This window comes from Cucumis melo, chromosome 8, assembly GCF_025177605.1.
Source record: "Cucumis melo cultivar AY chromosome 8, USDA_Cmelo_AY_1.0, whole genome shotgun sequence".
In the NCBI taxonomy this organism is placed as follows: domain Eukaryota; kingdom Viridiplantae; phylum Streptophyta; class Magnoliopsida; order Cucurbitales; family Cucurbitaceae; genus Cucumis; species Cucumis melo.
The window spans coordinates 14722744-14735148 of NC_066864.1; the positions used below are offsets into that span (position 1 = coordinate 14722744).

General features: G+C 33.5%; 1 protein-coding gene across 1 annotated transcript; it reads left to right on the forward strand.

Annotated features, from left to right (window-relative positions):
• The first annotated feature begins 438 nt into the window (after positions 1-438).
• Positions 439-4559, forward strand: LOC103499558 (cytochrome P450 93A2-like). The gene is made up of 2 exons (XM_008462576.3): positions 439-1326; positions 3701-4559. The coding sequence occupies exons 1-2, from the start codon at positions 439-441 to the stop codon at positions 4322-4324; spliced, it is 1512 nt and encodes a 503-aa protein (XP_008460798.1). The 3' UTR covers positions 4325-4559.
• The last annotated feature ends 7846 nt before the right edge of the window (positions 4560-12405 follow it).

Genomic DNA, 12405 nt, shown 5'->3' on the forward strand with positions numbered 1-12405 from the left:
ATCCATTACCCGACAGGGGATTATCAAAAATGGTAAATTTGACAAAATATTTACAACATATAACGAAATTTCAAATTTTATCAATGATAAATATTGATAAATACCGATATGTTTCTATCAATCATATTGATAGACAATAATAAAAGCCAATCAGTATCTATTATTAATAAAATTTAAAATTTTACTCCATGTTGTAAGTATTTTTAGTTTGTAATTTTAATATATTAAAAAATGTACCTTACCAATATCCCATAAAAAAAAAAAAAAAAAAAAAAAAGGTTAGAAACAATGACAATAAACAATACTACTTGCCGGCCAAACATAAGTTTTTAAATATAAAAAAGATGCTATCAAAAGCATCAAAGTTGTTTCCTTTGATTCACGTCTTCCTTATATAAAATTATATTGAACTTATCAACCTTCAATTCGAGTTCATCAATGGCGGATTTCGGAAGCTACATAATTCTCTTCTTCATATGGTTAGTTTCCACCTTAACAATTCGTTTACTCTTTGCCAAAAACAAACTTAACTCTCATCTTCCTCCGAGCCCTTTTGCTCTCCCCATCATTGGCCATCTCCATCTCCTCGGTCCGTTGCCCCACAAAGCTTTCCACAAGCTGTCGACCCGTTACGGACCTCTAATGCACCTCCGTTTAGGATCAGTCCCTTGCGTGGTAGTTTCCTCACCCGAAACCGCAAAACAAGTCCTCAAAACTCATGAATCTTCCTTCTCAAATAGACCCCATTTGTCAGCAGTTGACTATCTAACCTATGGCTCAGCTGATTTCTCGTTTGCACCTTATGGACCTTTTTGGAAGTTCATGAAGAAGCTTTGTATGTCGGAGCTCCTAGGAGGAAGGACGCTCGACAGCCTCCGACCCACGAGAGAGGACGAGATTCGTCGGTTTATACAGTTGTTGCAATCAAAGGCAGCGGATGGAAAAGAAGTTGATGTTGGTGGAGAGTTGATGAGGCTGAGCAACAATGTGATATCAAGAATGACATTGGGGAAAAGATGTGCTGAAGAAGAGGAAGAAGCTGAGGGAATAAGGAAATTGGTGAAGGATATAGCTGTACTTTCAGGGACTTTCAATGTTTCAGATTATATTTGGTTTTGTAAGAATTTGGATTTGCAAAGGCTTGGGAAAAGGCTTAAGGAAGTTCGTGAGAGGTTTGATGAGTTGATGGAGAGAATGATAAAGGACCATGAAGAGAATTGTAGTGATGGGAAAGTGAAGGATTTGCTTGATATTTTGCTTCTTAAGTTTGGAGATGAAAATACAGAGGTCAAGTTGACCAGAGAGAACATCAAGGCCTTTGTTCTGGTAATTATATATTTATTTATCTTTTTACATTATACTCCTTTTAATTTTCTCTTTGTTTATACTCTAGCTTCAAAAATTTTAAAAAAATATATATATTCAAAAATTAAGCAAACTTTTACAATTATAATCTAAGCAAACTTTTACAATTATAAAGATTTGGATATATATTCTACTTAAAGGAGTTTAGCCCATCAAAGTTGCAAGTTAAATAACTCAAATTTAATACTCCACTATTAAAATTTGCAAATATTATGGAGAAAGTTTCTTTCTGTTTTTTTTTCACATTTATCAAAAGAGATTCATCCTACCATTGTAGACCTCAAACACAGACTTTATAACTCAGTTCATTGTTCTAAAAACTTTGTTGTGAGGATTGTTGCTATGATTATCGTTGAAGTTCTCCAAAGTTTAGTATGCATCTGTTAGAGTTGCTCTTCACTTGCATTGATGAGAAACATAATCTCAACTAGTCGGTCCCCAATCAGACAAACAAACTTGAAACTACCACGTCACGTCACGTCCCACTAATGGATTGTTCCTTTCTAAATTTTCTTTTAGCTCTTCCTCTAATATGTGTAAATAATGGGAGGTTTTACAGTAACTTCAAACGAACTCAATATTCCAGTAAATACATTTTAACCAAAATTACTTATATATAATGTTGATATTCTCTTTTTCACCCTCAACCAACTTTGTTAGGAAATTGTTGGAAGCGGTGTTTAATAGATTTTGTCTCGTAAAATTAACATCCTTCTTGAAAAAGTTTTAAAATCTTTTCTCAGTAAATCTCCGATTGACCAACAAGATTTACCTAAAATATTAAAAAGAAAAAATCAATTGTTTTGGTAGTTTTTTGTTTTAACTTTTTCAAATCTTAAACCAAATCTTTAACTAATTCTTTTTTATCTTTTCAAAATTTTAAAATTACCCTATCAAAAATTAAAAATATAATTGGTAAGCTAGGTAGATAACCAGTATTTGAAAACACAATCTTGGTTCCGGACAAAATTGTACCGAGAAAACCTAAAAACTTAAATAATCTTGATTAATTAATCTCGAGTAAAGTTGTGCCGAGAAAACTTAAAAAGTTGATAATATGAACGGAGATCAACCAAATCTTTTATCCATAACTACCTCTAGTCAAATTTCCTATTATGGAAATAAGATTTCTATTGTAATCTTGTAAACAGTTATGTAACTCAAATTTGAGAAATGATTTAAAATAGAAAATTAGTTAAACAATAGGATAGTTGTAAATGTAACAATTATATTCAAAATAATTAATTATATAGCAACATTTTAAAAAAAAAATTGTAAATATAGCAAAATCTGTCAAAATCTATCAATGATAGGAGTGTATCAATGATGGGAGTCTATCACTGATAGACCATGTAGTAAATGTTGGTATATCACTTATAGACTTTGCTATATTTACAATTTTTTTAGAATATTACTACATACTTAATAATTATTCTAAAAATTGCTACCTTTTGTAATTAACTTAAAAGGACAATCGATTGGGAGAGAATTTGTTATAATCAAATTTGAAAACTGCCGATTTTTTCTCATAAATTTTTTACTTTCACCAATTACATATGTATACTCACACGCATATAAGTGATTACTTAATCCAAAATTTCACAAATCACATATTTTTTTCTTAAATTTCTAAATTATATTAATTAGCATCAATAACAAATTAATCTTAAAGTAAAATTACCCCAAATTGGATGTTACAGAAATTAACTTTATTTTCAAATATTCATTTTTTTTACTACATTTAATATGGATTTAACCATATTTATCTTCCCTTAATTATAGGAAGTTCAATTTTTTTCAAAGGAAATTATGTGATTCCTATTTTATTTTAAATTTGAAATGGTCCTAAAGATAGGGAGATGATTATTTTCTTCTTCTTTGTCGTTGATTTTAACATTCAATCCATAATCATCGTTTTTATGCTCGATTAAATTCACCATTTGACTTGACACACACGCACACGCTAAACCGAGAAATTTGCAAATAAACAAGTAGTTCCTTTCAGAACAAAAAAAACAATAAAATTTTTTTTAACTTAATAACAATCCAAGATTAAAATATTAATATCTTTAGAAATATGTAGATGAGAAAATTAAAATTCAAAATTTTATAACTTTTTAGACCGTTTAACATGTATATTATTTATATTATATTTATATCGATGACATTTTGTTGCTTACTTGTATATTTTATATTGTTTTTTTTTTTCACACTACATGGATACCAAATTCATGTAAACAGAAAAATATTAATACGACTACAAAAATTTAATATTACGTGTGAACAACAATCATAAAAGAATGATTTGTGATGGTTAGTTTGAATTATTTTGCAGGACATATTTGCAGCAGGAACCGATACATCAGCCATAACAATAGAATGGGCATTAGCAGAGCTAATAAACCATCCAAACATAATGAAGAAAGCCAGAGAAGAAATTCATAAAGTTGTAGGAAACAACAAAGTGGTTGAAGAATCAGACATTCCCAATCTTCCTTATCTCCAAGCAATAGTAAAAGAGACGTTAAGGCTTCATTCAAGCCCATTGATAGTGAGGGAATCAACTGAGAGTTGCACAATAAACGGTTATGAAATTGCACCAAAAACTCAAGTTTATGTGAATGTTTGGGCCATTGGGAGAGATCCAAAACATTGGGAAAATCCTCTTGAGTTTGAGCCAGAAAGGTTTATGGACAAAGAAGGGAGCGTGATCAGCGGTGATTTGAGAGGGCAAAATTTTCAGTTGTTGCCATTTGGGAGTGGGAGAAGAAGCTGTCCTGGGACAACTCTTGCTTTGTTGATGGTTCAAACAACTTTAGGTTGTATGGTTCAATGCTTTGATTGGAAGGTTAATAGTGGGAAAGTTGATATGGAAGAAGGGCCTGGCCTTACTCTTCCTAGGGCACACCCTTTGGTTTGTATTCCCAAGCCTTGTTTAACTCCGTTTCCACCGCTTTGATTACAGTCATATTATCTTTATATAACATTATAGATTACAATGTAGAGATGTCTAGCTTACCTGTTGAAGTATATCCTATGAGTTGTTGATGTGTTTGTGGTTTTAGCTCAACGAAAATATTCTTGATATAAACCAACCAAACATCAAATTATTAATGAGATTTTATTTAAAAATTGTGATGTAATTTTAATGTTCTTCAGTTTTATCACTTTTAATAACATTTAAGTTGAGTTAATTTAGTCATTTTACAATGCATTCAGGATTTTATTGGGAGACTATATAAGTCTTGCTTTTAGTTGTTTAAGGGAGATTTTGATAATTGATGTTTTTACGATTTTTTTTCTATTAATAGAAATTTTCTCACTATTACAAATTTGACATTTTTTTATGTGCAAAAGCACATCAAAAAATATCTACCTTGATGACCTTTGTCCATTAAGTAAGCAAGCATCAAGAAAATTCGTCCATTAAGAATATGGAAAAGCTGATCATCAAGATATCTCCTTTCATTGATGTATTGTGTCCATCAACCATTATCCTTATATTGATGGTTCTTTACCATCAACTAAACTCTTTCTTTGACGTTTTTTATCCGTCAACTATACCAATTTAAAAATTAAAAGATAAAAAAAATATGGGTCATTACGACCCTCTCATAAATGCTACCTGTAATTAACTCCAAACAAGTTTTTAACGTGAAATTTGTATCTATATCAAGAAAAACTCAAACACCTAGTTTGTACTTTATAAATAAACACATAAACGGCAAAATATACAAAATCCACATACATACAACTACAAACCAACTTCAAACAACTCATGCAAAATATCAATTATCACAGAACCTGCACAACTCTAAAACTATAGAATTCACACAACACCACAACATGAAATTTTTAACTCCACAACTTCAAACAACTCATGCAAAATATCAACAATCACAAATATAAAATCGATATACCATCAGACCATATAATTGAAACACAAGTAATATATATTTTGTAAACTTACTAGATACCCATAGAATAAACTAAACAATTTTCACTAATCAATTGTAAAACAATGTTTCAAAAAAGAAATATGAAAGGAGTTTTCGAGGTAGGGGCCGTTATTGATCAAAAGATGCAAAATTGATACAATTGCACAAAAAGAATCATCAATACAGGAGGCATGCAATAGTACTAGCAAAAAAATATGAATCAAAAGAATTACAATCAATTGGGTACAAGAAAATACAAGAGAAAACCGTGGAAATAGCAAATTTATGGGTAAAAAAAAAGAACAATAGACTGTTAAATTATTTTGATTTATGGAAAACTAACTGTCTGAATAATTTTTTCATTTTTTGGCTCGAATTTACCCCTCCACGAATGACAATTGTCCATATACAAATACAGTGTATTTGTCGAGATCAAAAAATCAAATAAAATATCACATATCACGAATACAGTGTATTTGTAAACACACTCACTTGTGATAATTCTTAACTAAATAAAAAAAAATTATTATATTGTTCCAATAATCCCTAAAGATATGTCATTAGTTTCAATTTGTTATTTCCGTCAAAATAGCAAAATATTGGATTGCAAATAGAAAAATAGCAAATCCCAAAAATATTTTGATTTGTGGCAAAACCGTCTGCTGGATATTTTTTTCAATTTTTTCTGCTAGATATTTTTTTCAATTTTTTTTTTTTTTTTGTCTGAGTATACCCTTTACAAAGGGCAATTCCTCGCATACAAATATATTATATTTGTATAGATCAAAAAATCAAACAAAATATCACAGAGTACAAATACAGTGTATTTGTAAATACATTCACCTTTTGGTAAATCTTAACTAAATCAAAAATTATTCTCTTGCTGCAGAAGATTTCACCAACATCCCCTAATTATTAGGATTTAAATCAATTAATTCAAAAAAATTTATATTTCATATTATTTATCAAAACTTTATTAAATAATACATAATACAAAATTTTAATAACAATTTAAATCTGCAATTTATATCATCCCCTAAAATTGTCAATTTGAATTCAAATTTTACCTCGTATCCCTAAAATAACACAAAAATAAATTCAACTATTTTGCATTTTTTATTCTTCAAACTATTTATCAAAAAATAGACATAAATAATACATAATACATATCTGATATATCTCATCCTAAAATAATTAGTTTTAATCTCAATTTTTAACCTTATTTTTAAATCCAAATTTTACACTTTAAATTTAAATAGTTAGTTTAAATCCCTAAAATTATGCTAAAGATACTAAACTTAAATTTGAGTTAGATTATCATCCCTAAAATAATGCTAAAATAACAAACTTCATTTACAACATTTTCATTTTCAAATTTTGCTGATTTAACAATAATTTCATAAATAATACATAATACGAAATTGTTATTTTGAATTCAAATTTTATACATTATCCCTAAAATGATGCAAATATACCTACAAGATTCTAGGGTTTGTTATATTTTAAACAATTTATTAATAATATTGGAAATTATTACAATAAATATGTCTCAATGGCGTTTTTGTAATTAATTGAATCTTCTTCCTTATGTCTTTTAAATTAAATCAGTGAAAAGAAAAGAAACATGAAAAATAGGAAGAGGGGGCAACCATGGTTTTTGAGGTTTAGTCGTGGGTTTCGAGGCGGACAGAAGATGATGGTTTTGCGCTGTTTACGACAGCTCCGACATTCCTTTCAACAGCTTCGCAAAGTGTTTAATGGCTGGTTTAACCATGGTTTTGGAGCCGTCCGAGGTTGGTTTAGTCATCACAGGAAGACGTTGGAGTTTCGATGTCAGCGGCAATGGGCTTTTTTTAGCAGCGTTTGCGGTGCATTCTAACGTTTTGATATCATTAGAGTCGGGTTTAGTCAACTTTCACGGGTTTAGTCGCAAACAAGCCGAAAATCCCAAAGTCTTCGGTCAGAGGAGCCGACAAGAAGAAAATCAAAGTATGAAGACTTTGAAAGGTTTTAAGGAGACGAGCTAGAAGCTCCAACAGTTTTTTCAACGGATGGAAGTTTGATTTTGATGTGTTAATCATGTGTTGGGAGTTTGATTTTAATTATACGGTATTTGTAGTTTCTTGAATAATTGTATTTAGGATTTAATTTTTTTCAGTTAGATAGGGGCATTTAAGACATTATTTCAGCAACTAGTTTTCCATATTTTCTGATTTTGCTATTTTATCAATTTAAATAAAAATTTGTCATTTATCCAAAGTAACTTTCTATTTTTCTATTCTTCTTGTCAACCCAAAATACTGTTGGATAAGAAATTTTGGAACCAATTACAAACCGCTATGTCATTTACTAAAATAATTGTATTTGAGATTAACTAAAAATTGCATGTGTCCCAAATTAAATTTAAAGACAAATTGGGCAATTTTAATGATGTCACATATCTTTATTATGACAATTGGATTAAATTAATTATTTTGGTTCAATTAAATATAATTTACTTGCGCTAAAATTCAATTAAGCCAAAAAAATAAGCTTAATTTAGCCCAAAATTAAATATGACTCAAATCCATGTGATTGAGCCCATGGGTATGGTCCATGGACCAGACCAGACTCAAGTTCATAAATGTCCACCAGGGAACTCTATAAATAAAGGAGTTCTCTTCATTTGTGGAGGAAATTTTTTTTACTCTAGAAGGTCTAGAGAGAATTCTCCCAAGAGATAGGACTCCTCAACTCCTGAAGTCGACCACCCTCGAAGATTGAAGCTCCTTTGGAGATACAAGCTTTCTTCTAAGACTCCAATTTCAAGAATATCAAGTGCTTCGCTTCCTCAAAGCAAGCGTAAGCATCCTGCCGAGAGAGAATCAGAGGATCAAATTCTAGAGATTGAACCACATCGCATCAAATCAATGTAAATACAACATCAACACAAGTCCAACTCCACGAACCAAATTTCTCAAGAAATCTCATGTGAACAAATTGGCACGCCGAGTGGGACCTTTCTACCTCTCATCTCTCTCTCGTCATTCAAATCTACAAAAAAATCAATGGCATCAAAGAAGTATGCATCCAAATCTTCTATTTCAAGCGACGCTTACACATGACCCATCACCCGCAGTCGTTCGAAGGGAATCACTCAAAAGCAAGATCAAGGTTCTAACGTCGCTCAGAGCATTCTTAAGCAATTGATGGAGTCTCTTAAAGCTGGAATTGTCCTCAAAGAAAATCCTTTATATGATAATTGTGATTCTGCTTCTAGCAAGTCAAAGAAAGAAACACACCCCGACGTGATGTCTATCATGATGGCTGATATAACGGTCGAGGCTGCCATGGTAGAGATTGAGAGGAAAGTTAACTTCCTGATGAAGGTTGTGGAGGAACGAGATCATGAAATAACAGCTTTGAGAGAGCAGATGCGGACTCGTGAAACTGCTGAGTCAAGTCAAACTCCTGTTGTCAAAGCTATGATAAAAGTAAGAATGTGGTGCAGGAAAACCAACCACAACAACAATCAGTTTTTGTTGCTTCTCCCTCAGTTCAACAGCTACAGGATATGATCGCGAATTCCATTAGAGCTCAGTATAGAGGACCGCTGCAAACTTCTTTCATGTACTTTAAGTCGTACATCAAGAGAATCGACAACTTGAGAATGCCACTTGGGTACCAACCTCTAAAATTCCAGCAATTCGATGGAAAGGGCAACCCAAAGCATCATATTGCCCACTTCGTCAAAACATATGAGAATGCAGGATCAAGAGGAGACCAGCTTGTCAAGCAATTCGTTCGAAGCTTGAAAGGAAATGCTTTCGAGTGGTACACCGATCTGGAACCAGAAGTCATTGACAGCTAGGAACAGTTAGAAAATGAGTTCCTCAACCATTTCTATAGCACCAGACGTACCGTGAGCATGATGGAGCTTACAAACACCAAACAGTGGAAGGGAGAGCCAATCATCGATTACATAAATCGATGGAGAGCTCTAAGTATTGACTGCAAAGATCGACTCACCAAACTGTCAGTTGTAGAAATGTGCACCCAAGGCATGCATTAGGGACTCCTCTACATTCTATAAGGAATAAAGCCACGTACATTTGAAGAGTTAGCAACTCGCACTCATGATATGGAATTGAGCATCGTCAACAGAGGAACTAAGAATTTTCCTGTTCCTGAAGTAAGAAAAGATAAGAATGAGACGAAGAGTGCTGAAAAGGTAGTGAAGAGCACTGTAAAGGAATCTATGGTCGTAAACACGACCCCACTGAAGTTCTCTAAAAGAAAAGATGGGAGAGTTGAAAAGAAGGATGATGGAAGTGAGAGACGACGTCTGACTTTAAAAGAAAGACAGAAAAAAGTTTACCCATTGCCTAATTCAGATATTGCTGACATGCTAGAGCAACTACTGGAGAAGCAGCTAATCCAGCTACCGGAATGTAAGCGACTTGAGCAAGCAAGAAAGGTGGATGATCCCAACTACTGCAAGTATCATCGGGTCATCAGTCACCCAGTAGAGAAATGTTTTGTGTTGAAAGAGCTAATTCTAAGGTTAGCTCGTGAGAAAAAGATCGAGATAGACCTGGAGGAGGTAGCTCAAACAAACCATGTTGCAGTAATGATAATGTCAGAAGCTCTTTTTCCAAGATTGATTTTTGAGCAAAGGAAAAGCTTGGTCCAGTTCAGAACCTTCGAGCCTGTAGTGGTCCAATTCCATCAGGAAGTTGCATCCGAGGATTCTCAACAAAAAGAAAGATCGATTGAAGAAGACGATGAAGGGTGGATCGTTGTAACCCGTCGAAAGAAAAGAAAGTCAACTCTGATCCAAAAAGAGTCTCGCTTCTACAGAAATTATAGAAGAGGGAATAAGGCTCAAAAGAATAAGAAAAAGAAAAAGACTCGAAAGCTTAAGCTCATGCACGAGGAAGATAAGGATTTCCCTCAATCTCAGCGCTTAGTAACCTTGGCAGACTTCTTTCCAACAAGATTCCTTTGTGATCATCAGAATGAAAATCTAGGAGTTGTTGCATGACATGCTATCAATGCAACAGAGGAAGAAAGCATCCCAATAAGATCATTAAAGGAGGAAGGAGTGTTAAAATACCTATCGAGGTTCAATGTGGATGATTTGTTATCACTTCCTCAAGAAACAAAAACCATCCTTATTAATGTATTGTTGAATTCAACAGCATCAAGTTTGAGTGCTCCACTGCGACATATATAGAGTACTCCTTATTGCATGTCTATAGACTTCTCAGATGAGGATTTACTGTTGGGATATAAACTTCATAATAGACCCTTGTATGTTTCTGGATATGTTTGAGAATAAGGAGTCGATCGAATTTTCATCGATAATGGATCAACTGTCAACATAATGCCAAAGTCGACTATGAGGCAATTAGGCATCTTAATGGATGAACTCTCAAATAGTAAACTGGTAATTCAAGGTTTCAACCAGAGCAGCCAAAGAGTAATAGGTTTGATATGCTTAGAACTCATAATTGGTGATCTGAAGACTAGTACATTGTTTCATGTTATAGATTTCAATGACCACTTATAAGTTGTTACTCAGTCGTCCTTGGATTCATGGAAATGGAGTTGTAACTTTGACATTGCATCAGTGCTTTAAATTTTATGAAGACGGTGTAAAGAAGGTTGAGGCCGACTCTAATCTGTTCTCAGAGGTTGCGTCTCATTTTACAGATGCAAAGTTTTATTTGAAGAATGACAATAGCCCAGAAGTCGTGCCTGTAGAAATTCCTCTTGTAAATAGAGAAGATAATTTACAGCTGAAATCACTTGCAAGCAGGGAACCATATAAAAGTACAGGAACCTTTCATTCTAGAAAGGGTGAGGCATCCACGAGCACCACAAAAAGTATGATCTAGATAGATGAAAAGACTTCAAACCCACCGATTTTGCACTATGTCTCTCTATCGAGGCGCAAGAAAGGCGAATCACCATTGAAGTCCCCACAAGGCTTGAAAGTTGGTGACATTGATGTCCTAAAGAAAGCTTCACTACACCACTTACCAAAATAACTAAGCAAGAAATAAAGATAGACCTGACAGAAGCAAGCTTGCCTCAAAGGCGGACGAAAGACGGGTTCAAACCCAAAGCTTGCAAATTGATGGAGAAAGCAGGTTATAACTTCACAACTCACACCGAGTTTAAAAGTTTCAAAATTCACGAACAACTCGAGCTCTCCTCAATCCAAAAGAAGCTATTACGGGAAGGACGTGTTATACCTGTGTCAAGAAAAGGACTCGGATACAAGTCGCCAAAGCTGATCCGTATAAGTAGAAAGGGGAAGGAAAAAGTGGTTGACAACAATCATATAATTGTAGAGGAGGTTGATAGTATGGAAGAAAAAGAAGGTGGCAGTCAGAAGCATTTGACCAAATTAGACCGCACATTGCACGCACCCTAGTATTTGAAAGACTAAGCATGACAGAGACAGAAAGAAAAGGTCACCAGCTAACATCTAGCCTTAACCAACAAATGGCCCTTCAAAGGCTAACTACGACCTTTAAAAAATAGAAAGGCAGATGTCAAACCTTGATAGCTACAAGACCATCAGCCTTTGAAAGGCAAAGCATGGCTAAACAGAAAAATGTACAAACACCCCATGTTTCAATTTTTAATCGTATTGGGGATGAAGGCCCACATGTCAAGAATAGTTCTAGCATAGATACAAAAAAGAAGGAACCAACATCTCGCATGTCAGTTTGGCACCGAATTAAGCATACATACGTTGAGAATTACCATGGTAAGAAGTTTCCTTGTGAGGTAAAGGGAGAGAGAGAAATTCGTAACAATGTTCCTTTCTGAATGAAATGAAAAACTTTTGTTACTCTCAATACAAGTCAAGGTTCCTTGAAGATGAAAAGACATGATGTTATACTAACTAATCCTGAAAAAGAAGACTCAGAACAAGGAGAAGGTGAAATCTCATGTCATTACATCACCATTCTTGAGGAATTAGAGATTGAAACCTCTGAAGAAGACGCGGAAGATGTCCCACAGAGTCTAGAGGATGGTGGCCAATCTACCGTAGATGAGCTAAAGAGGTAAACCTTGGTACAATAGAAGAACCACGTCCAACTTTCAT

Excerpts from the sequence above, each read along its gene's own strand:
- LOC103499558 (XM_008462576.3), top strand. The coding sequence starts at position 439 with ATGGCGGATTTCGGAAGCTACATAATTCTCTTCTTCATATGGTTAGTT. Across the intron at positions 1,327-3,700 it reads ACATCAAGGCCTTTGTTCTG|GACATATTTGCAGCAGGAAC; the intron begins GTAATTATATAT and ends ATTATTTTGCAG.